Source organism: Salvelinus alpinus, chromosome 9 (assembly GCF_045679555.1).
Source record: "Salvelinus alpinus chromosome 9, SLU_Salpinus.1, whole genome shotgun sequence".
Lineage (NCBI taxonomy): Eukaryota > Metazoa > Chordata > Actinopteri > Salmoniformes > Salmonidae > Salvelinus > Salvelinus alpinus.
The window spans coordinates 49,285,381-49,309,792 of NC_092094.1; the positions used below are offsets into that span (position 1 = coordinate 49,285,381).

Sequence of the window (24,412 nt, forward strand, 5' to 3'; positions counted from 1 at the left end):
TTTGTGTTCATAGTACGCTGTCTTTCCCAAAAGTCTATGGCAGTGGCCACACTCATGGGCCAAGTCCTGGGTTTGAGATCATCTGCCTTGCGCTTTGACATGATAGCGACACTAAATCTATTCTTACAGCCAATCGTCAATAAATAAGACAGATGTAGAATTACTGATAAAGGCTTGGGGATCCATGCCCCTAAAGTCAAAGATGGTGGATAAGTGAAGATGTCTTACTCAGGCCGTTTACCATTGAAAAAAATGGTCACAGTTCCAGTTTACTTAAAGGGTGGCTCTCCCATAGCCCCCTATGTCAATTAGTTAATAGACCAATAAGTTCTAAACCTTTCTGCCAATAACAGATAGTTTTCAGTGGTCCCCTCCCCATTCAGATGACTCCTAGACAGTCTAGGAAAATTCTTGCTTGAGAAATTGCTCTTTGCTTAAAAGCTATTTTTGTTTCCTTTTGAACATTTTAATTGAAAATAATTACAGTAAGGTACTTATTACCCAGAAATTATTTGATATTGAGATAAAAACGGCTGCATTGGACATTTAACAGTTTTGAATTGTGCGTTTTGATGCTGTGTCTCCAGATCATGCGCACTGTGTGTAAGTTGGCGTACGGTGATGCATGGTGGTCAGCGGCGATGGTGGCTGACCATGGGGACAGACGTCAGTCGGTGAGTCGCCAGCCTTCCTTCACCCTGTCGGAGTGGACAGACGCCCAGGAGGACCTGATGGACCTGGAAGCTGAACCCCAGACCCCCATCTTTGACCTGGGCCTGGACACCAGGACAGAGGGGGACATCACCACCCTCTCTGTTACACCGGTGGGCCTGCAGGAGAGGTCAGTGGGAGGATGGAAGTGTGTGGAGAGGTGTTCTAGGGGGAATGTCTGTGTGTGTGTGCGTTCATGCCTTTTTCTCGTGTGTGGGTTGTTGTGCTTCTGCGCGTGCGTGCACAATTACGGCACAACGTTCTTCTTGTATGTGTCTGTACGTTTCTTCTTCTTGTATGTGTCGGTGCCGTCCTGTGTGTGTGGGCGCGTGCGTGTCTGGGTGTGTGTGTGTGTGTTAGGAGGGGCTCCAACGTGTCTCTGACCCTGGACATGTGTTCTCCTGGCTGTACGGAGCCCTATGGCTACGGAGCCCAGCTCTCCCCCAGAGACCAGACTGCCAAGGAGTACCTGAGGGAGGGAACAAACACTCTCACCCCTAGCCAGCTCCACACACGCGCTATAGACGACCAGGCCCTACAGGCTGAGTTCTATGTGAGTAAAACACACACGCCAAGGAGCGCTGTACATCCAGAGGCTACTCGAAACAGTTGGTGGGTGAGATGTGGACACAGTGAAATGCATTAGCATACCCAGCTCCATAGAGGATACGTTACATATTTAGGCTGAGATACACATTCTCTCTCTCTCTCTCTCGCTCTCTCTCTCGCTCTCTCTCTCAGACCAAGGTAATGTAGGTCTACACACTCACAATCGCACAAAACAGGTCTCCGTGCAGGAATATTGTACACAATCACACTCAAGGTAGAGGGGACAATAAAGTCAGTAAAGTAGAGGTGCACACCCACAATTAGTACACGGTAAATCAAGGACAGTTGAAATGGCAGAGTCATTTTGTTGTTGTTGTTGAATTGACTCTCCTGGAGTTATCATAACCCTCAACAGAGTGATACGCTCCCTGGAGTTAGTGATGATAACTGGAGTTGATTGGGAGTTAAAACTATGGAGTAGCCACAGATGTGGGAGGGGGCGTCATTGTCATATTTCCCAGCATGCTATGTTGCAGGTAGATTCTTAGAATTGTTTGTTTCAATATCTCTGTTTTCGCATGTTTGATTTTATGCTACACAATATGTAACGTACATTTTCCTAAACAAATCTAATGTGTAAGTGGTTTGGATTTATTGCAATTTGCTGAGAAGGCAGTTGGAGTTTAGATGATCTAGGTAGTCTCTGACAAAAGTACTCTCTTCCCTGACATGGCTGATGCAAAACTGCAGGACGTCCTCCCTCTTAAATGGATACCAATCGAGATTGGATGTCACATTCTAAGACACCATAATATGGCAGATTAAGAAATATGAGAATGAGACTTTACACCCTTACACCTCAAATGGGACCATTTAAACACCAAAATAGTGCGGAGTTTGAGTCCGTAGGAGTTGAATGAACTCTTGCGATTATATTGTGAGTAAACATTAGTCTAAATAATTTACTCTAGAATACTGAACAACACTGCAGAGTTATTTTCAGTTAATCCTGTACTGTCACGTTCGTCATAATGGACGGACCAAGGCGCAGCGTGAGTTGGGTTCCACATATATATTTATTTACAGTGAAACTTAAACAAGAACAATAAACACACAACGACCGTGAACTACGTGGTGCTGAATGCACTCACACAAAACAATATCCCACAAAGCAGGTGGGAACAAATGACAACTTAAGTATGATCCCCAATTAGAGACAACGATAAACAGCTGCCTCTAATTGGGAACCATACTCACCAACAAACATAGAAATGCAAAATACTAGATAACCCCCCTAGTCAGGCCCTGACCTTAAACACCATAGAGAACCCCGAGGGCTCTCTATGGTCAGGGCGTGACATGTACTGAGTGTAATGCAGAGTTAAATATCAACACTAAATTGATCATACACAACTCTGAAAAAACAACTTTCTTGCCAGAGTATGTTTTACTCTTTTTAGAGCGGGACCAAATGTTATCTGTGGCAGGGTTACATTTTCTTCAATTAGAGTGAATTGTCATTTGTGTATATACTATTTGTGTATAATCTAAACTCATCAAAAACAGAAACGTCCTCTCACTGTCAACTGCATTTATTTTCAGCAAACTTAATATTTGTATGAACATAACAAGATTCAACAACTGAGACATAAACTGAACAAGTTCCACAGACATGTGACTAACAGAAATGGAATAATGTGTCCCTGAACAAAAGGGGGTTCGAAATCAAAAGTAACAGTCAGTATCTGGTGTGGCCACAAGCTGCATTAAGTACTGCAGTGCATCTCCTCATGGACTGCACCATATTTGCCAGTTCTTGCTGTGAGATGTTACCCCCACTTTTCCACCAAGGCACTTGCAAGTTCCCAGACATTTCTGGGGGGAAATGGCCCTAGCCCTCACCCTCCGATCTAACAGGTCCCAGACGTGCTCAATGAGATTGAGATCCTGGCTCTTCGCTGGCCATGACAGAACACTGACATTCCTGTCTTGTAGGAAATCACGCACAGAACGAGCAGTTTGGCAGGTGGCATTGTCATGCTGGAGGGTCATGTCAGGAGGAGGATGTCTTCCCTGTAACGCACAGCTTTGAAATTGCCTGCAATGACAACAAGCTCAGTCTGATGATGCTGGGACACACCGCCCCAGACCATGACTGACCCTCCACCTCCAAATCGATCCCGCTCCAGAGTACAGGCCTTGGTGTAACGCTCATTCCTTCGAAGATAAACGAGAATCCGACCATCACCCCTGGTGAGACAAAACCGCGACTCGTCAGTGAAGAGCACTTTTTGCCAGTCCTGTCTGGTCCAGCGATGGTGGGTTTGTGTCCATAGGCGACATTGTTGCCTATGACATCACCCCTGGTGAGGACCTGCCTTACAACAGGCCTACAAGTCCTCAGTCCAGCCTCTCTCAGCCTATTGTGGACAGTCTGAGCACTGATGGAGAGATTGTGCGTTCCTGGTGTAACTCGGGCAGTTGTTGTTGCCATCCTGTACCTGTGTGATGTTTGGATGTACCGATCATGTGCAGGTGTTGATACAACATGGTCTGCCACTGCGAGGACGATCAGCTGTCCGTCTTGTCTCCCTGTAACGCTGTCTTAGGTGTCTCACAGTACGGACATTGCATTTATTGCCCTGGCCACATCTGTAGTCCTCATGCCTACTTGCAGCATGCCCAAGGCACGTTCACGCAGTTGAGCAGGGACCCTGGGTATCTTTCTTTTGGGTTTTTCAGAGTCAGTAGAAAGGCCTCTTTAGTGTCCTAAGTTTTCATAACATTGACCTTAATTGCCTACAGTCAGTAAGCTGTTAGTGTCTTAACGACCGTTCCACAGGTGCATGTTCATTAATTGTTTATGGTTCATTGAACAAGCATGGGAAACAGTGTTTAAACCCTTTACAATGAAGATCTGTGAAGTTATTTGGATTTTTAGGAATTATCTTTGAAAGACAGGGTCCTGAAAAAGGGACGATTCCTTTTTTTTATTTTTTTTATTCGTTTACAACACAGGCAAACAGTGACACTCACACAATATGCCCATTGCACACACAATTCAGTAGGGTCCTCACTTCCTCTACACAGCCATACATCGCTAAGCCACGTCCATTGTTCTGTTGCCATTGACAGGAAACTCCCATGAACTTTGTGGACCCAAAGGAATATAACTACCCGGGCCTGGTGAGGAAGAACCGCTACAAGACCATCCTCCCCAGTGAGTAGAGACACTACAAACAGCAGCCATTTTGAATCAGTCTCTGAACCTCTGTCACAAAATGGTATGTAGAGTAGAGGTGAGAGACAACGCTGGACACACACCTTGTAATGGGATCCGGTGTTTTTCCAGACGCACACAGCAGAGTGATACTCCGGACAGCAGATGAAGAGGAGTTCCTCAGTACCTACATCAACGCTAACTACCTACAGGTACGTCTTTCTCTGCCTACTGCTCGCTCTCAGCTACTTCCTGTACAAGCAGTGCCAGCCCAGCCAATAAGCAACATACGGCAAGTGGCCGCTTAGGGCCCAGCGGCCGCTAAGGCAAAAACTCTAGCATGGGTAAAACCCTAACATGTTTGTTTTGGGGGCAAAAGGCTTGGGCCGGCCCTGTGTACAAGTGTTCCCATCAAGGGTCCTGGGAGATCTTCTACGTGCTCCCACTTGAACTACTGTGTTGCTTTCCTCAGGGTTACGGGGGTGAGGAGCGGGCGTACATCGCTACCCAGGGTCCTACAGTCAACACAGTGGGAGACTTCTGGAGGATGGTGTGGCAGGAACGCTGTCCCATCATCGTCATGATCACTAACCTAGAGGAGAAGAATGAGGTGAGGAGGGAGACAGGGAGAGAGGGATGGATAGGGGAGGATGGTGTGGCAGGAACGCTGTCCCATCATCGTCATGATCACTAACCTAGAGGAGAAGAATGAGGTGAGGAGGGAGACAGGGAGAGAGGGATGGATAGGGGAGGATGGTGTGGCAGGAACGCTGTCCCATCGTCGTCATGATCACTAACCTAGAGGAGAAGAATGAGGTGAGGAGGGAGACAGGGAGAGAGGGATGGATAGGGGAGGATGGTGGTGGTAGAAGCCCACTCTTCCCAGTAAATGTCCAATGTGAAACCCTGGCTATGTGTTGCCCCCTTACAGAAATGTGCAGAGTACTGGCCTGAGGACTCTGTGACCCACGAGGGCATCGAGATCAAGGTTGTCACGGTAACCCAGGAGGACGACTACAGCCTGAGGGTCTTCACTCTGAAGGTGAGACTGATCGCAGACAGACACATACAGTATACATCTATACACCACTGCCAAGGACACCAAGGACATGTATAAATGATATATAAAATGACAATGAGAAAAAGCAGTTTGAGTTATTACATTGACCCTTTCGGGTTATGGACTCACTTCTCATCCACTAAGCACTGGCTTCTGAATGAAGAGAGATAGAAAAGCTGCCACAAGTACAGCAGTTGGCTAATAATATGCTTATGAAATCACACAATGAAAAACAACACCATACACCTTTTTTGTAAAAAAATAAAAATAAAAAAGTCACTCTGCGTTCCTGTCACAGTCTGGCTCTGCAATCGTTGTTGTCGTAGCAACTAACACCTAGGTAACAGTTTGTATGGACATGCAGAGGATGAGGCTGAAAAAATGTCTCTGTGTCTCTGTTTGTTTGTCTGTGTGTGTGTGTGCCCATGCATGTGTGTGTGTGCCTATGTATGTGTTCATGTCTTCTGTATTCACACATGTATGTGTGTGTCAGTTTGATGGAGAGGAGCGCAGCCTCAGGCAGTACTGGTACACCTCCTGGCCTGACCAGAAGACCCCAGACAAAGCCCCGCCCCTCCTGGAGCTGGTAGAGGAAGTGGAGCAGGCCAGAGCGGAAGCTCCGCCCACCAGCGGCCCTGTCATCGTCCACTGCAGGTAGAGTTGGAAACACAGATATGATACCCACATGATAGTCCAGGAGGGTTAGTCTGTACCATAGAGGTAGAAATAGGGCTCTAGATGGATATAACCCATTCTAGCGTGGACATTCCACCATTTCAAAGTAGTCAACTGGGTGGGGATTCCTATGGGTTGGGAGCGAACAGCCAATGTTCAGAGCATTGTCTTCTTCTTCAAATAGGGTTGCCTATGGTTTGTAAATGATTTAATGCTATATCCGCCATCTAGTGGCCACAATAAATTAATGACACATAAGATTTGGTACAGGACTTCAGCACTGCAGGTGGCTGTAAATCACCAATATTAGCTTTACGCTTTTAATAAACATAAGAGAAGAAGAAAATGGACTACTTTAAAATGGAGATAGCCACAATGGCTCTGCCCGTGCTGTCACAGACGCCATAATGGCAAAGATACAGAGATGAGTCCTCTTTCTATCTCTGGTCGGTACCATCAATGGGGTGGATGTCTCAGTGGAATCTTTGGAAGGTCTATGCCCCTAAAGACGGAAGACTTGGCAGCACTGTAGCTCTCATAGCTTTCAGTGCATTAGTAGTTAGTCAGGCCAGAAATACAGGTGTAATACATTCATGGTTCCTCCTCCTCTTCCTTCCTGCAGTGCTGGGATAGGTCGGACAGGCTGTTTCATCGCCACCTCCATCCTGTGTAAACAGCTGAGGAGTGAGGGCGTGGTCGACATCCTGAGGACCACCTGCCAGCTCCGCCTCGACAGGTGAGTCAGCAGTCTGTCTTGGGCTCTCTTTCTTCATACCTGTCTGTCTTCGTCTTTTTCCTGACACCGGTCTGTTCTTTCTCTCCTGTCTGACCCCTGCCTGTGTGTGTTGTGTGTGTGGTTCGCGTGCATGTGTGTGTGTGTGTTGCAGAGGCGGGATGATCCAGACGGGTGAGCAGTACCAGTTTGTTCACCACGTCCTCAGCCTCTACGAGAAGCAGCTGTCCCACACTGCAGAGGAGTAGAGACACACCACTGTACTGTACCTACTGTACTGTACACTGTACCTACTTTATTGTATAATGTACCTACTGTACTGTACACTGAACCTACTGTATTGTACACTGTACCTACTGTATTGTACACTGTACCTACTGTACTGTACCTACTGTATTGTACACTGTACCTACTGTATTGTACACTGTACCGACTGTATTGTACACTGTATCTACTGTACTGTACCTACTGTATTGTACACTGTACCTACTGTACTGTACACTGTACCGACTGTATTGTACACTGTACCTACTGTACTGTACACTGTACCGACTGTATTGTACACTGTACCTACTGTACTGTACCTACTGTATTTTACACTGTACCTACTGTACTGTACACTGTACCTACTGTACTGTACACTGTACCTACTGTACTGTATCTACTGTACTGTACACTGTACCTACTGTACTGTATCTACTGTACTGTACACTGTACCTATTGTACTGTATCTACTGTACTGTACACTTTACCTACTGTACTGTACACTGTACCTACTGTACTGTACACCCATCTCAATGTCACCCTTTAACACACACAACCACAAAAACAATAACAGACTATGTCAGCCTCATCCAGCCCCCTTCCATTTCAGAGGCCCACGTATGAGAAACCCAATCTTGACATAAGTTCCTTAATTCTGCAAGAATTAGATTTGCAGACCATGTCTGTCTGGCCCCACTTCTAACGCAAACATTTGTTGTCACACTTGGCAGAGGTCTGCCCAGTAGGATATTTGATAAGATATGTCCCATCAAGTGCCATGTTAGATTATTCACACACTTCTCCAGATAAGAAAAAGCCTATATTCACAGTGTTGTAAAACAATCTCACAGTGAGGGATCACAAGTTCGTCTGAAACGTAAACCGCCAACGAGCTTTTCTCTCCTGTTACAACAAAACCATCTCCATACGAGCAAAAGACGTAGAAAATATAAATGTTCAAAGTCTTGTGCTCACTGGGCCTCTTCAAATAAACACAGTACAGCAGGCCTGGTGCTTTTCAGGAGCCACCTCATCTTCAGGTTTCATGGTGCTCCGTGTTCATTACCATTGACTGAGGCATGTACCATAGATCTCTATGGAAACACCGAGGAATGTAACCGTTAGGTAACTAGGCATTGTGTGCAGTCTCTTCAGTATTACAGTACTGTGCGGATGTGCAGTCAGTCAGTCATCCATCATGATCTCCATGGTATTCATCAGACATCATAGCCTCATAGACTTTTCACCAGCGTTGTCAGGTGACCACCGAGACTTAAGGGGGGGGGGGTTGGGGGGCGTGTGCATGTCTCAACTTCTGGGTTCACACATGAGAAGTAATGACTGGCACATACAGTAGCATAGGAATCCAGAGACAGAGGTGCAGATCTACTAGTGAAACGTGCACCTGTTACTTTTTTTCCCCCCGCGGGAGTCAAATAGCCTGGGTGCCAGTCTGTATCGGCTCGCTTGCCAAACTCCTTATGGTATTGTCATGTTTTGTCAATTCAAATATATAGTCTGCAAAAGCAACGCAAAAAAACAACAGATCTGGGACCAGGCTAGAAGATCAACATGAAAGTGCAAAAGGGTACAAATGTAAAAGGTTGCAAGGAGAAACAAAACCTCTAAACTGGACTTTGACGGCCTAGCTTTCCTTTATACTTTGTTATTCCCCTCTAACAAAGGATGCAGGTGTTAGTGATGGGTAAACCTGACCCTCCTGACCCTGCCCGTCAGCGCCCTCTCAGTGATGTTGGGACCATGACACCTCTGCTATCAACAGTACCCTGAACACGTGCGTGACGTTAGCAGCCCATGATTGTTGTATAGACAGGCCAGGCCTAATCCGTATAAAGCACAATAGACCAACTATGGTTGTCTCTCTGATGTTCAGCTGTAAAATGTTCATTTCTCTGTGTCGTGTTTTGACTGTGTTGACTTAAATGGATTGCATGTGCTGTATGGGACGCTCGTATGTCCGTAATCAAAGCGAAAGTGATTGGTTGTCCAGCTTTCTGTTGTATAAGGGTTCTCCGATTATCTTGCTTGCTCTCTGCCAATGCTTTTGATACAGTTTGCTTTTGTGAAACCAACCAGAGATATTTTTAGAACGTTTTGATACAATCCTTTCGAGTAGATGCCTTGTGTATATTTTCCATTTACACCACAATGGAATGTAGCTCATACTGTGGTCAAACCATTGGTTTATATCGCAAGATTTGACAGAAAAAAAATGTGACAACTACCCAAGTTACCTTACAACAAAAACCATTGATTGTTTTGTCTTCAGTATGACTTTGATGCCTCTAGGCTTTGCTTCAATATGCTTTGCTTTGTGTGTCTTGAGGTTTTTATCTCGTTTTCTTTTAGAGTTTTAGCCCAGACCCAGTTTTTACACATTCCCCATCTGTGGTTTCAATTGAATTCAATCACATGTAAAGGAAAACCACACTCTGGGTTCACTCTAAATGTTTATGCCAATGGCTATGACGAACAGCTTCCAGCCAGGATTTAAATGTGGCTGACACCTCCGATACTTAACAGTGACCGACAGCATGGTTTCCCCTTGGCGCGTAATTGATTGCATTGTGGCCTGTGACTCCAGGCCAGACTGCCTTCACAACAACATGAGAAATCTCAGCTACGGGTATGACAGCTAAAACAATGGATTAAGAGTTGTATGGGAGAAATCTCTAACAACTTCCATCTTGATTGAATGCAACTGGTCAATTACAGCGAACACCCAGCAGGAGACAATGTCACTGGTTTGTTTTAAAGGGCATCTCACAAAGTTAAGATGAGCACTAGTATTTCATCCTCTGATTGAAACTGCCGTGAAATGTTGAGTCTTGCAGATGGAAAAGAGCTGAAGTGGAACCGCTAGAAACTTGGAGAAGTTGGAATTCAACTATGAAATCCTTTCCCGATAACGCTCGTTGCAATTGATCCAACCGCTTTATTTTGAGTGCTTGTTGTCTCTGCTACCAGGTCTTATTCTGGTGATCATAGTGAGGGAGAAGATAATTGAAATAGCCAACCCAGTGAACAAAATTGGTTGAAAATACGTTGAACATGTCTTTTTGTTTGAAAAGATGTTGAAAAGATGTCTTCTCAAACAGTTTTGCTCACTGGGAAACTATCAGACATACTCCAACCAACCAGCAAACAGCCTACTCTCCTCTGCTACTACAGTATTGCTTTTAAATTGTGAGTTTTTGCATCCAAATAAAAGTAGATTTTCATGAATCTGTGTTGTCATTTCTCTTTAGAATGCCTGCTGGTAGCAGTTGTCAGTACACAACTATAACCACTAGATGCCAGACTATACAATGTAATACAGTGCCATACAACGGCTACAACCAGAGAGAAAGAGGCGAAGCGAGAGGGTTTACTCTACCCAAAATCTGTCCACGGAATTTTTGTATGGAGGTCAATGAGAGAGAGTCGAATTTAGTCAACTTAAAATGTAATTCCTCATTTGCTACGCCCAGCTTATTTTATTGAATAGCAGTTTCGTAATGGTTAGGTTGTTACGAATGCACTGATATAAGTGGACACCTGGCATTTCGGCAACTTTAAAAAAAGACTTTATATCGGAGTTGTGACTGTTGTATCTGCCCTTTCATTGGCTGGAAGGATCTCACCTCCCCCTGCCTGCCTTCCATTGTTGAGGACATGTATTTCCAATGTTAGAGCGTCACTTGTTAATATATCATCTTTGCTATGACACAAAGACTATCCCATTTTATTATGAGAGCAAAATAACTCACAATGAGCATTGACCACTACAATTGTAGGATTGTATGCCTATAAATATTCAAATGGATCTAGTGTTGACGTTGTCACTGTATTTCTTGGGTAGGCCTTTATTAGACTGCAATATATGTTTTGGTTCTCTCGGGTATATGTGATTTTTTTTCCTTTTTGTTCCTTTTTTGGTTAACTGGCTATTCTTTATTTTCATTCACTCTGTATTGAGCCCTATTAGAGTTAGTATTTGTCTTGGCTCTATACAACAACAAAAAAATTATCAAATTTTGTGGCTCTTGACTTTCTCATGATGTGTCTTTATTTAACTAATGTCAAAGTAACCCGAAAAAAAATCCTAAATTCTTTACAATTCAAAATGGCGGTTAGAGAGTTGATTTTTCATTCATTCCGTGGTCTTACAGACAAGGGGGAGATGAAGAGGGACATCACACAGACCAAACCTAGACATATCCTAGGATCACAGGCAGCCGGCTGATGGCACCTTAATTAGGAAAGACAGCTCCTTTCCATTCACTCCATTCCAGCCATTATTATGAGCCGTCCTCCCCTCAGCAGCCTCCTGGGCCCAGGATTCTGCACACCCATCCAGCAACCTTTGAATCGCGGTTGCACAAAATAGCCTTTTCCTCTCTCAGCGACAGTGCATGACCCCTACGGTCCCTGAAGCGTGTGAGCTCTTGACAGGATGTTGCGCCGCACGCGAGATCAAGGAATAATCGTGCACGTCTCCTTTAAAACCAGTGTCCCTTTAATCCACGGCTCAGAAGGCTGACGTCAACTAACCCGTAAACCGCAGACTCCGATTGGCTGAAAATGACGTCAACCTGATTTTTTTTCTCTCTCCCTTCTGAACCATGACCTCATCCTTAGTTCATTTTAGTGCTAAAGGCACCTTCTGTTTTCCAGGGACGTTAATGCCTAGTAAATGCAGATTGCTTATCTGTAATTGCGGCCACACTGCATGACCTATATACAAGCGAAACAATTGTAGTGCTTTAATGTGTTAATTTCCTTTATATTCCAGCGCTGTCAACTTTGCGCTGAGCCCATAGTGGCTCTGCTGTCGCACAGTGTTTCATTACCCTCGACCCATGACAAGTAAACAGTGACCAAAGTTAAAGCGCTTTGAAGAGGGCTGGCGTGACACACTGTTCCTTTACACATGGAGGTTAGCTGATCACAAATCACCAAGCCGGGGACACAGAGGTGAGTGTTTGTGGAGCCACCCCCCTCTTGTGCAGTGTGTGATCAATCACTTCAATATAAGGTGATTTTCCCTAACCCTTACCCTTTTTCTAAACTTAACCTCAGTCTCCTAACCTGCTACGTTAATTATCATAACATGCTATGTACGTTATCCTAACCTACTACGAAAAAGTCACTTCGGTATCAAAGTGGTGTGAAAATAGTTTTTCCCGTTTGTTTTCCAGTGATCAGTCAGCCAATTGTCAAATAATTCCTCCCCTTGCCGATTACGTTAGCAAGGGGGCTAACGTTAGTTGGCTTGCTACAGTAGTGCGGCGTGGTTACGTACCCCTGCCGTCTGTTAGTGCGCAGCCCCGTATAATGGAAAATAATCAAACCTGGGCATATTTCTTCTTTGTTGTTACAAATACCTGGGGTCTTCGCATTTTTTTCTTTTCATTTTACGGTAGGTGGAATGCAGTTATTTTTCTGTTTTTATTTTGGGGCTATTAATCATGTGCGCGATTAATGGGTGGTCGTTTCGCATGCAGATATCCACACGTCACAACAGAACAGTAAATCTACTGCACCGCACTATCATTCTCAATTGACACGCCCGCGCCTGTAGCCTATAATCTAGTCTAATTATCCCCCAAAAATATACTACTAAACATTTGACCACAAGTATGTCTATTCCATATCTGGTCTTTATTGTGGTCTGTCTCCATTGGGTGTATTGCGGTGCGTTATTTTTGTGTTGCGCCTCGGTTTTATTATCGCGTCTCTATTTATACTGGATCGTGGGGGAGCGGGTATTGTCACCAGGCCAGAACACCCCGTGGTTTTCATCGTGCTCAAAACCAGAAATACATCGACATAGGCTATATGTCTTAACATTTTATTTGTGGATATTTTTTTCCCCCTTCTATTATTTCCATACCTGTATTGTTATGATCATGTTATTAACCTGTGATTTTATAACAACGTGAGGTAATAACACTATAGGCTACTGCTAATGTTGTCTTCGTTACTTGATTGTTTATGTTGAGATATGCATGCCAGCTGTATTGATCACGGAGAGCAGCCCTGTGTGATGTTATTTCCTGACGATGCTGTCCCTTCATAGCCACAGGGAGTAGGGGTGTTGCAGGGTGTGCTGAGGGTGCTGCCCCCCCCCCCCCCCCTAAACAATAAAACATTATAAAAAACATAGCACCACCCCCAAACTACTTCCCGAGGCAATGTGTTCCTTACCCTGTTTATCAAAGCATTCAGAGTCGGCCTACCTCCTGCACTATCATTACCTGGAGATAGCCCTTAGAACAAATATTCCCATTCTAACCACTTCTATTTCTATCATGTTGTATGTTAAGCAGATGAAGCTGTAGGTGTTGTTGGCAGCATTCACGGGTTGAACCAGATATAGGACCTTCGCTTATAGGTTCACCTGAAATGTAGACAGAGTGGGCTATGTAACAGTGTAGCGGAGCGAGAGAGAGAGAGAATAGTGGAGATGATGAACATCATAGTGTACTGTCTGTGCGTGTCCTGTGTGTTACAGCAGGTGCATCATAGTGTACTGTCTGTGCGTGTCCTGTGTGTTACAGCAGGTGCGGCTACGATACTGAGGGTGGTGATGCAATGTCTGTACGGTCTGCTTTCCCCTCTGAGAAGGTGCTGTAATAACAGCTGCTCGTTACAGTATATGGTTATTGTGCTGTTTGAGTTCCGAGGGAGAGCTACACTGTACACGGTGTGTGTGCGGGTGTGTGTAGTGTGTGTTTCTGAGTGTGTGTAAACATTAAACAGCAACTGTGCACAGTGGCCCTGTGCCTCACTGGGTCCTAGACGGTCCATCGTAGCAGCAGTGAATAAGGCCTGTGTGATGGTGGTCTTCTGTAGCTCAGTTGGTAGAGCACGTTGCTCACAATGTACGACTGACTGTAAGTTGCTTTGGATAGACGTGTCTGCTAAATTGCCAATGTTATTATTCTATTATGATGGGACAGGGGGGTAGATGGTAGATAAGTGCCGTCACACACACACACACACACACACACACACACACACACACACACACACACACACACACACACACACACACACACACACACACACAGCGGGGTTGAGAGATCAACTGGAGTGCTACATGTCTCTATATCTGTCAGGTCAGCTCACTGACCCTGTTCTCATACCCCTGTCATTGGTATCCACACACACACAATGGGCATGGAGTCTAGGGTCAGATTGAATCTGCAGGGAAGTTCTCTAATCAACACGCTGAACAGTATTGCCTGTATACGTGTACGCTGCCAATGACACTGTATTCGTTCATAATGGAGGGTAACTAGTATTTATTTACATTTTGACTGAATTCCACTGGTATTTTCTATTGGAAATCATTGTCTTTGTGTTAAGGAAATGAGAGCTTGGGATTGTAGGTTAACCACACATGAGATATGGCATTATTTATAGAAACATGATCACCTCATTATCAATGGCCATAGTGTTCAATGAAGATTGTGTTCTTTGTTGAGCCGGGGTTGGATCTTGCTGTGGTCACCACTGTGGCATTTGTAGGAGCAAAATAGTATTGTCAGATGTTACACTGGTTATGTTACACTGGTGTCCATATTGAACTGATTATCACAGCAGGAGCACTAGCCTTAGGCCCCAGGCCTGGAAGAGACCTGCCTGGGCTGCATCTCAATAGTCTGCAGTGGCTTCCTTTCCTCCTCCCTTCATCGCCACTCAGGCCCTTATCTATAGTTTTTCCACATCAGTGCAGATGAAGGAAAGGAGTCAAGAGGAGGACTATTGAGATCCATGTTTTGGTGGAGTTGTCATATACTGTAGGTGAAGGGAAAGAGGAGACGGCTCTGAAGTCATATGTTTATTGTGCTCGACAGATTCCCATGTTTTGGTCGAGTTGTTATAGGTGATTGCTGGTCAGTAAAATAAAAGGGAAAGAGGACATGGCACGGGATGAAGTAACTGTTTGTGTTCCACAGATTCCTATGAGGTCTGTGGATGACCTTATTGGGAGTTGATGATTAACCTGGATGAAGTTACCTCGTCGTTGGGTGTCCTCCAGTTGATCTCTTTGTTTAACCACAGGGTTATGTGTAATTACTGACCGTAAGAAGACAGCCAGCACTGAGTTGTTTATTTGAAATGTATTGAACAGAAATGAGTTTATTACTAAATGTAATAACTAAAATCATTTACTCAGTTTGAGAGTGTTGGTTATTTTTTAATTCATGTTTCGTTACTCCTGGGCTACTACAGGACCTAAAGTTGCATATTTTTGATAGCCTCGTCCTGACAATATATGAACCTGTTTCAGATGCACTAGTAATTGGTTAGTTGTGTTGGAGCCAGCCTAAGTGGTGGTACCTTACCCTACCAGTACCCACTACACAGCATCCTCCCTCCCTCTGTCCTCCTCGTGCCCCCTGCTCTACCCGATACGGGCTGTTTCTATGGCAACCCTAGAATCTGCTCCAGTCAGTTCCACCTGTTCCACTCTTTTGTTTCCAACTTCTCTTCTGTACATCCAAGATTTAAAAATAAAAACAGACTCCCGCTGCCTATTTTAGATAGTTCGTTTTTTTTCTTCTAAATCTCTGAGGGTTTTTTATGATTTCTAAATACAAGATGGAGGAGACTTGTTATGCAGGAGAGGGAATGAAGTTGCCGTGTTCAAGAAGGATACTGCGTTGCCATGTTGGATGGTGGAGGATGCTGAGGTTGGGGCCTCCCCTTCTCTGCTCTCTTACCTCCCTCTCAGTCTAGACAAACAGAAGGGAATGAGAGGCAAGCTGTGATGCAACGATGGCGTGATAGCTGGTACAGATGTAACCTGCACACCCCTCCCCTCCCTGCCTTCCTTGTTGTCTGCATAAGAAAACGAGAAAGTGAGGGAGGGAGGGAGATGGGAGGGCGGGCTCTGGCGCCATTAGACATAAGCAGCGTCCGTGTGTGTTCGGCTCAGCCTGTTCTTTAGCACTGTCTGTCTGTCTGAACAACTCGAATGCCATAGACATGCTATGCAATGTGATGTTATAAAGCATCGTAAGGATGACATAGGGATGCTAACATCCTTGGTGCAGTGAGGCTACACTAGCTGCTAGCTCAGGTGAGGAAACCAAATCCGTTTTTTGTATTTGTGTGGGAGAGAGAGGAAGGGGGGGCATGTGTGGATTTTTGTTTACATGCATTGCGTGTGATGTCTTTTGTTGGCCTACTATGGGTTAGTCACATGTTATCACCCGGTACTCTACGCTGCACCTTAGAGACCGCTGCCCTATATACATTGAACACTGGTCACTTTAATAATGTTTACATACTGTTTTACCCACCTCATATGTAGACTGAGTATACAAAACATTAAGAACACCTGCTCTTCCCATGACATAGGCTGACCAGGTGAATCCAGGGGAACGCTGTGATCCCTTATTGAATGTCACTTGTTAAATCCACTTCAATCAGTGTAGATGAAATAGAAGAGATGGGTTAACAAAGGATTTTTAAGTCTTGAGGCAAGTGAGACATGGATTGTGTATGTGTGTCATTCAAAGGGTGAATGGGCAAGATAAAATATTTAAGTGCCTTTGAACGGGGTATGGTAATAGGTGCCAGGCGCACTGGTTTGTGTCAAGAACTGCAACGCTGCTGGGGTTTTCATGCTCAACAGTTTTCCGTGTGAATCAAGAATGGTCCACCACCCAAAGGTCATCCAACCAACTTGACACAACTGTGGGAAGCATTGGAGTCAACATGGGCCAGCATCCCTGTGGAAAGCTTTCTATACCTTGTAGAGTCCATGCCCTGACGAAGTGAGGCTGTTCTGAGGGCAAAAGAGGTGGGGGTTGCAACTCAATATTAGGAAGGTGTTCCTAGTGTTCGGTGTCATCTTATATAACTACTGCTGTACACATCTTTTCTATTCATATACTGTCCATAATGTGTAAACACACTATCATATACATATATATTTATATTCCAGACTCTGACATTGCTCATTGTGATGTTTGTTATTTTATTTGGGGGGGGGGGAACATAAGCATTTCGCTGCACCTGCGATAATAACTGCTAAATAATGTATGTGTACGCGACCAATAAGATTTGATTTGTTGTTGCGTGTGCATTAGATTTGTAACCATGCATATTGCGTACACGTGTGTCTACTCTTTCACGTCTAGACACGGTAGAGTAGAGCAGGGAATAGCGAGCACAAGACGTTGAAAAAGACGTCTTTTCAGCATCTTTTCAACCCCCAAAAATATGTACTTCCAACGCCTTCAAAGTATTTTGCTCATAGTAGTCCCAGTGTCTTTGTGTTATGCTGGAGGAGTCCGTTAGCTCTAGCTGTCTACGTATAGAGGTTAGTTAGTTCTTCCGTGTTCGAGATGCCGTGCTAGCACTAGGAGCGTTGCCAAGCAACCACCTACCTCCTATCGTCTATATATCTCTTTTCTATCTCTCCTCTCTTCTATTTGCCCTCTCTTCTATCTTCCTCTCGCTCTCTCTCTCTCTCTTCAATCTCTCCTCGCTCTGCTCCATCTGCACGGCTCTCCCCCCCTCCCCTAGCCTGGAGCTAGCTGTGTTGCTAGGCTGAGAGGTCCTTGCGGAATAACAATCCCTCCTTTCCCCTCTTCTCCTACCCTCACTGTGCGGGGGCGATATGTCATAGTAGGGGTTAAAGGTTGTCGAGTAGATCATGGCCCCCGTCCACGGACACTGCTGACTGACTGGCTGCTGACCAGAGCTCTCTCTTTCTATTTTGTCTGTCTCTCTTTCTGTCACCCACCAAGTCCCCACTATTCTACTGGACAGGACTGAATGTTTCTTGTTTCTCTTGCTCTCTGTCTCTCTCACGCACGCTTTTTCTCTCTCCCACCTCTCTCTCACACATACACACACAAATTCTTTCTCTTTCTCTCTCACATAGTCTTTCATCCCCTCTCCCACTCCTTACACACATGCTGCCTTTCTTTCTCTCTGTCTCCATCTCTTCCCCCTCTCTCTTCCTCCCTTTCTCTCTGTGTAGTACATGGTTGTCAGTGTGTGTGTATGGTGAATGGTGCATTCCGCAAAAAATGCTGGATTGTTTGGTTGACCCAACTGCTGGGTTGCAGGCGTCGGGTCACTTAGTTGGGTTGTTTTCTTTAAAAACTGCTGGGTTATTGATGCTGGGTGCTGAGTTATTGACTGCTGGGTTATTGATGCTGGGTGCTGAGTTATTGACTGCTGGGTTATTGATGCTGGGTGCTGAGTTATTGACTGCTGGGTTATTGATGCTGGGTGCTGAGTTATTGACTGCTGGGTTATTGATGCTGGGTGCTGAGTTATTGACTGCTGGGTTATTGATGCTGGGTGCTGAGTTATTGACTGCTGGGTTATTGATGCTGGGTGCTGAGTTATTGACTGCTGGGTTATTGATGCTGGGTGCTGAGTTATTGACTGCTGGGTTATTGATGCTGGGTGCTGAGTTATTGACTGCTGGGTTATTGATGCTGGGTGCTGAGTTATTGACTGCTGGGTTATTGCGATAAGATCCAGCGGGTCAGCTCAGAAGACCGGAGGTGTGGCTTAGTATGAGCGTTGCTTTCAGATAGTTAGTTATTTTTGGCCACCCGTGAGACAATGTCATTCCGGTTCATTTGCGCTGTTGTATTGTTATCACATGTTAAGGTTGAACGTTGACACTTTTGAAGCTTTGATAAGGCTTACACGAGTGTATGAGTTCTCCAAAAACCTATGCATATCCCAATGTTGGAATATGTAAATACTAATGTTGTACATTTCATATTAGAACATTTATTGTGCAAAAATATGAAAGTAAAATTCAAATTTGCAATGGAAATGGAATGACATTTACGGGTGGCCAAAAATTATTATTATTATTATTAATTTTTTATTAGGATCACCATTATATGTTGCGAAAGCAGCAGCTACTCTTCCTTTCGGTCCACACAAAATATGAAACATGACATAATACAGGACATTAATAGACAAGAACAGTTCAAGGACAGAACTACATACATTTAAAACATCACACATAGCCTGCTTATTAGTAAATATGTCACGGATCCCTCCGGTACTGTTGCTCGTTCCGTGCACCAGTTTCGGAGGTCTACGTCACCGGCCTCTAGGCACTGAACTGTGTCATTACGCACACCTGGTTCCAATTCCTCACTGACTGTATTTCTATAAATGTGCCCTTTGTTTCACTATTGGGCTGTCGATTATTGTTCCAATGTCTTTTGGTTGTGTGAGTACCTGTGCCTTGTTGCTTTGGCTTTCGTGCTTGTATTGTGCAGATGATTACGGGTCTCGCCCCGGTGTATTTATTCAAGGTACTCCTCGCTCTTTTGTTTGGGTTTCAACCCTATGTTTTGTATACGTGTTTGTTTGGTCTTCGTCCCCGTGCCTTTACACGGCACGCTGTAATTTGGGTCAATAAAAATCATTCCTGCGCCTGTCTCCTGAATCCTTTATACCAACGTGACAAAATACACACAAAATATCTAGGTCAAATAGGGAACAGGTGTTGTGTCGTGAGGTGTTGCTTTAAATGTTGATTTTTTAAACAAGAATTGCTGTTCGCTTGAGCAATCTGAGATAGAAGGGAGTTCCATGCAATCATGGCTCTATATAATACTGTACGTTTTCTTGAATTCGGGGACTGTGAAAAGACCCCTGGTGGCATGTCTGGTGGGGTAGGTGTGTGTGTCAGAGCTGTGTGTAAGTTGACTATGCAAACAATTTAGGATTTTCAACACCTTAATGCCACCCATTCCAAAACTGACTACAACTCTTTGTTTAGGAATGCAGTGATTCCACTATCTGTGGTTGCTGACGCATATAGGGTTGAATCATCAGCATACATAGACAGACAGGCTTTGTTTAATGCCAGGGTTAGGTCATTAGTAAAACATAGAGAAGAGTAAAGGGCGTGGAGTTACAGTTTGTAATATTTCTGAAAGTCTCTTTTGGGACATCCACCTCATCTTGGGAGAATAGTAAACGGTTCCTAAGGTCCTGGACCTCTCTGGTCAGGTCCATCAGTATTTGGACAAAGCTCTTGAAGCAATTTTCCTGTTTTTATAACAACTGCTTATAGCAACTGCTTGTAGAACCCTCTTTGTTTGTTTAAAACATCCTTCACTTGTGATAGTGATTGGTTTCAGGTTTGTCACGGTAGCAACTTAGGCTAACGCTGGTACTCCACGCAGTTCCAGACAGGGCAGGTTGCAGGGCAGATGGAAACAGCGACAAAACAGCAGGGATTTAGACAGCCACAAGGCTTTGTTCAAGCGTTCAGGAAACCTTTGCTAGCTTGATAGCTAGTTAGCAGCTAGGCTAGCTGCTACGCCAAGCAGCTCTTCAGACTTTTGGTTGGCCTCGTCGTGGGATCCAAATTCAAAAGGTAGCTGCTAGTCAAACTTTTTCAAATTAACACTTTTTCAGAGACTTTCAAAACAACAAATCGAGCTCTCCTTCATTCAGCGTTCTGCACGCGTCACCTCTAATCAAATCAAATCAAATGTATTTATATAGCCCTTCGTACATCAGCTGATATCTCAAAGTGCTGTACAGAAGGCCTCCCGAGTGGCGCAGCGGTCTAAGGCACTGCATCGCTGTGCTAGAGGCATCACTACAGCCCTGGGTTCCGCGACCAGGAGACCCATGAGGCGGCGCACAATTGGCCCAGCGTTGTTAGGGGTTTGGCCCGGCTGGGATGTCCTTGTCCCATCGCGCTCTAGCGACTCCTTGTAGCGGGCCGGGCGCATGCACGCCGACTTCGGTCGCCAGCTGGACGGCGTTTCCTCCGACACGTTGGTGCGACTGGCTTCCGGGTTAAAGCGAGCAGTGTGTGAAGGAGCTGCGCGGCTTGGCGGGGTCGCGTTTCGGAGGACACACGGCTCTCAATCAAATACAATTTGATTTGATTTGATTTTGATTTGACAAGACTGTAACTACCAATTGGATATCATGAAATTGGGGCGAAAAAGGGGTAGAATATATAAAATAATAAATAAATGAAACAACAACCGATGGTTAAATTAACCCATGTTTGGGTAATCTAAACCACCCAACATGTTGGGTTATTCACCCAACCCAACTGGCAGGGACTGCACTGTGTATGTTCACATGTGTATACATGAAGTGTGTGTGTGTGTGTGTCAGCTGACAGTCTTGACAGTTGCGGGGGTGGCGGTGGGAGTGAAAGTGATTATGTGTGATAGATGAGAGGAGGCAGTCCATCAAGTTTGTAGAGGGTTCTCTGTGATAAATGACGCACACACAGAGACACACACACACACAGGCTGTTCATCTGTGCCCAGACCTGCTCTGTGAATTCCCCGCCCGGCTTAATTTACCTCAGCCCCTCAGTTTCCTGTTTCACGAGCTGCCACACAAGAGACCCTGCACCCACCACAACAAACAAACACACACACAGTTTCAATTATACCATGCGTACTAGTCCGTATATAAAGCGCCTGTCTATTGTTGATGATAGCTCCCTCAGATCTCAGGACAGATTGAGCCCAGTGGATGATCCAGAGCCCTTGTGAAGTCTTAAAATAACATTTAATATCCATGTTTAGTACTCCAGTTATTTTTATACGCGAGGTGAGCGAAGTCTGCACATAAGACTGTAAATGCAAAAATACTGTGCACACTTGACATTGAGATAATGGGACTGATGGGTGATGTGGTTTGTTTTATGTTGCTCTGGTATACGTGATGGAAACATGGAAGACAATAGGCTACTTAGTTCTCTTGGTTACTGTGTGGTGTCAATCATCCCCATGTCATGTTTCCAAACTTCTCAGGATGATTGCTTCAGTACACCCTAAGTCTGTCTTATAACCCTTACACCCATGTGTTTCAAAAGCAAAGTGAAATGGAAATATAAAAAATCTTCTCCTTCATATTCATCCTCTCCAGCACCACCCCGACATCAACGTATGTGACAGTTGCGCGTTTCTATGTTTTGTAGTGAAAAAGATACAGGAAGATAAGTGTTTCCAATGACATCATCGGTGGTGCATCATGTGATTTTTAACCAATTATAATTGGTTGATGATGTCATTGGAAACACTTATCTTCTATATTTTTTTACTACAAAAATGGTGACATTTCCCTCTATGGTTTTATCTCCTTAAAGTTGGTGGCAGCTCAGTTGCCACTAGTTTAGTGTTACAAAGCACTTCATTTATAGCCATCCACATGAAAAGGGACTCTATTGACCTTCTTCTCTCGCTTTTTCTCTCTTTGCTTCTCTCCTCAGACACCATGGATCTCCTGAGGCCTGCTCCAGTGGCAGTGGCTGCTCTCCTCCATTGACCTCCTCTGCTCTCTTCTCCTCTTCCTCTTCCTCCACCGATACTCCCTCTCTCCACTCATCCACCCCTCCCCCTCAACGCCACCCCTCCCACGTCCACCCACCCATTCTCTTGCGACCCCTCGTTGTGGCATCATGGCGGGGGAGAAGGGACCAGCCAGGCGGAGCGCCATGGACATAAAGCGCCTGGCAGGGTTGATCCAGAGGGGGGCGGGGCGCCTGCTGGTGATTGACAGCAGGACCTTCTCGGAGTACAACGCGTCCCACATACAGGGGGCGGTCAACGTGTGCTGCTCCAAGCTGGTGAAGCGGCGACTGCAGCAAGACAAGGTGTCCGTCACCGAGCTACTGCAGCCCAATGGCAAGGTCAAGGTAGGTCAAGGGGTCAGGGGTTAGAGGTCTGAGGGTGGATGTGAGTCACCGTTTATTGTCCTTCAAGAAGAAATTTGTTCAACAGTTCACCAGGTATGATGTTCATGCCTGCCAAGGGGCTGCCCACAGTGTATCGTTTTATGTCTATGTTCTTGGACAGTGTTTCGCAACCCTGGTCCTCAAGTACCCCCAACACTACACATTTTTACTGTAACCCTGGACAAGCACACCTGATTCAACTTGTCAACTAATCATCAGGCCCTCAATGAGTTGAATGAGGCGCGTTTGTCCAGGGCTACAATGAAAATGTGTACTGTTGGGGGTAGTCGAGGACCAGGAAACACTGTTCTAGGAGTCCAGTACCAGACACCATTAATGTTCTCTGATGCAGCTCCGGTAGGAGTCTGTTACGTGCTGTTCTGTGTTGTGTGGTTAGTCTGGATCTCTCTGGCGAGCGTCTTCTCTGCCCTGGATCTCTGGGTGCTATATTTGGCTGGCAGGCAGTTGTACTGTAGGTTTATTGCTTATTAGTGGCCCTGAAACTGGATCCTCCCTTTTTCCATGACTTCTGCTCCCAATATGACAGCCTTTTTCCCCCCGTAGCACGGCCATGGCATTTGACACAACTCCTGTATTTTTAGTCCCTGTGTGAAACTGGAGAAACTCAGCGGGGGAATCCCAAGTGTGTATGATGTGTGTCTGCCTGTTTGTGCGTGTGTGTGTGTGTGTGCTCTATCCAGGGGTTTTACACGACACATAAAATAACCTTTGTCACATACTTAGTAAACAAAAGGTAGACTAACAGTGAAACGCATACGCACTGGCCCTTCCCAACAATGCACAGGGACAAATAGAAAATAATTGAAAAGAAATGAATCCGTCACAACAGAGCTGTGGAAATTCCATCCTCCTTCCTACAGCGGCACCAGGACCGACACAGTGCTATAGTGGCATAGTTTGAACGTAATCCAACAAGAAATGCCAAAGAACACGGCCAGAGCATTGCTTCTGCGATGCTAACGGAGCCAGATGACCCTTTGCCCTTTAGTATCATGAAGACGGAAACATTTGGTGAGAATTCTTTTAGGTGTGACACAGGCAGTTTGAGTTGTAGCTCATAAAAACCAGTGTTCTACTTCCTGATGTGAACCACCTGACCCTGCATGCCTGACCTGGCATGTGTGAGTGTGTCTTGTGCTCCCTCTCATTCTCTCTTTCCTTCCCTAGCAGGTTATATTAATGCTTTAATCACCTGGAGTCACTCTCTCCAACTCAGCCTGTAAATGTAAATTAACAGTGAAAATTAGAGGTGTCTGACATGAGTGGAAGCAGCGTCGCCTTAGACCTCCAGTCAACTTAATTAAAATATGCTTTATTTTCAATACTTCTTGATGTCATTGTTCCCTGGGATTGAAAGACATCCTTAGCTTGACATGCTCACTCTCTCGCCTTCTCTCTTCGTCTCTCTTTTTCTCTCCCCCTCACACTCTCTCTCTCTCTCTCTCACCCTCTTTC

The 24,412-nt window shown here is 45.1% G+C and overlaps 2 protein-coding genes across 6 annotated transcripts in view; both read left to right on the forward strand.

The window, feature by feature from the left end:
- LOC139530262 (tyrosine-protein phosphatase non-receptor type 5-like) overlaps nucleotides 1-10,458 on the forward strand; it is a 34,960-nt gene extending 24,502 nt beyond the window's left edge. For all 3 annotated transcript variants that reach the window (XM_071326501.1, XM_071326500.1, XM_071326502.1), the window contains 9 exons: nucleotides 588-841; nucleotides 1,072-1,264; nucleotides 4,396-4,480; nucleotides 4,613-4,692; nucleotides 4,953-5,090; nucleotides 5,412-5,522; nucleotides 6,034-6,194; nucleotides 6,838-6,951; nucleotides 7,103-10,458. In XM_071326501.1, the coding sequence (XP_071182602.1) occupies nucleotides 588-841; nucleotides 1,072-1,264; nucleotides 4,396-4,480; nucleotides 4,613-4,692; nucleotides 4,953-5,090; nucleotides 5,412-5,522; nucleotides 6,034-6,194; nucleotides 6,838-6,951; nucleotides 7,103-7,196 (1,230 nt within the window). In that variant the 3' untranslated portion in view covers nucleotides 7,197-10,458. The remainder of the gene's footprint in view (nucleotides 1-587; nucleotides 842-1,071; nucleotides 1,265-4,395; nucleotides 4,481-4,612; nucleotides 4,693-4,952; nucleotides 5,091-5,411; nucleotides 5,523-6,033; nucleotides 6,195-6,837; nucleotides 6,952-7,102) is intronic.
- A 1,396-nt stretch (nucleotides 10,459-11,854) lies between these two features.
- dusp8a (dual specificity phosphatase 8a) overlaps nucleotides 11,855-24,412 on the forward strand; it is a 69,999-nt gene continuing 57,441 nt past the window's right edge. The window contains exons 1-2 of one of the 3 annotated variants that reach the window (XM_071326504.1): nucleotides 11,855-12,189; nucleotides 22,472-22,897. In XM_071326504.1, coding sequence (XP_071182605.1) covers nucleotides 22,661-22,897 — 237 coding nt within the window. In that variant the 5' untranslated portion in view covers nucleotides 11,855-12,189; nucleotides 22,472-22,660. Of the gene's footprint in view, nucleotides 12,190-12,477; nucleotides 12,635-16,186; nucleotides 16,307-22,471; nucleotides 22,898-24,412 lie in introns of those variants that run through there. The other 2 variants (XM_071326503.1, XM_071326505.1) reach the window with 2 other exon arrangements.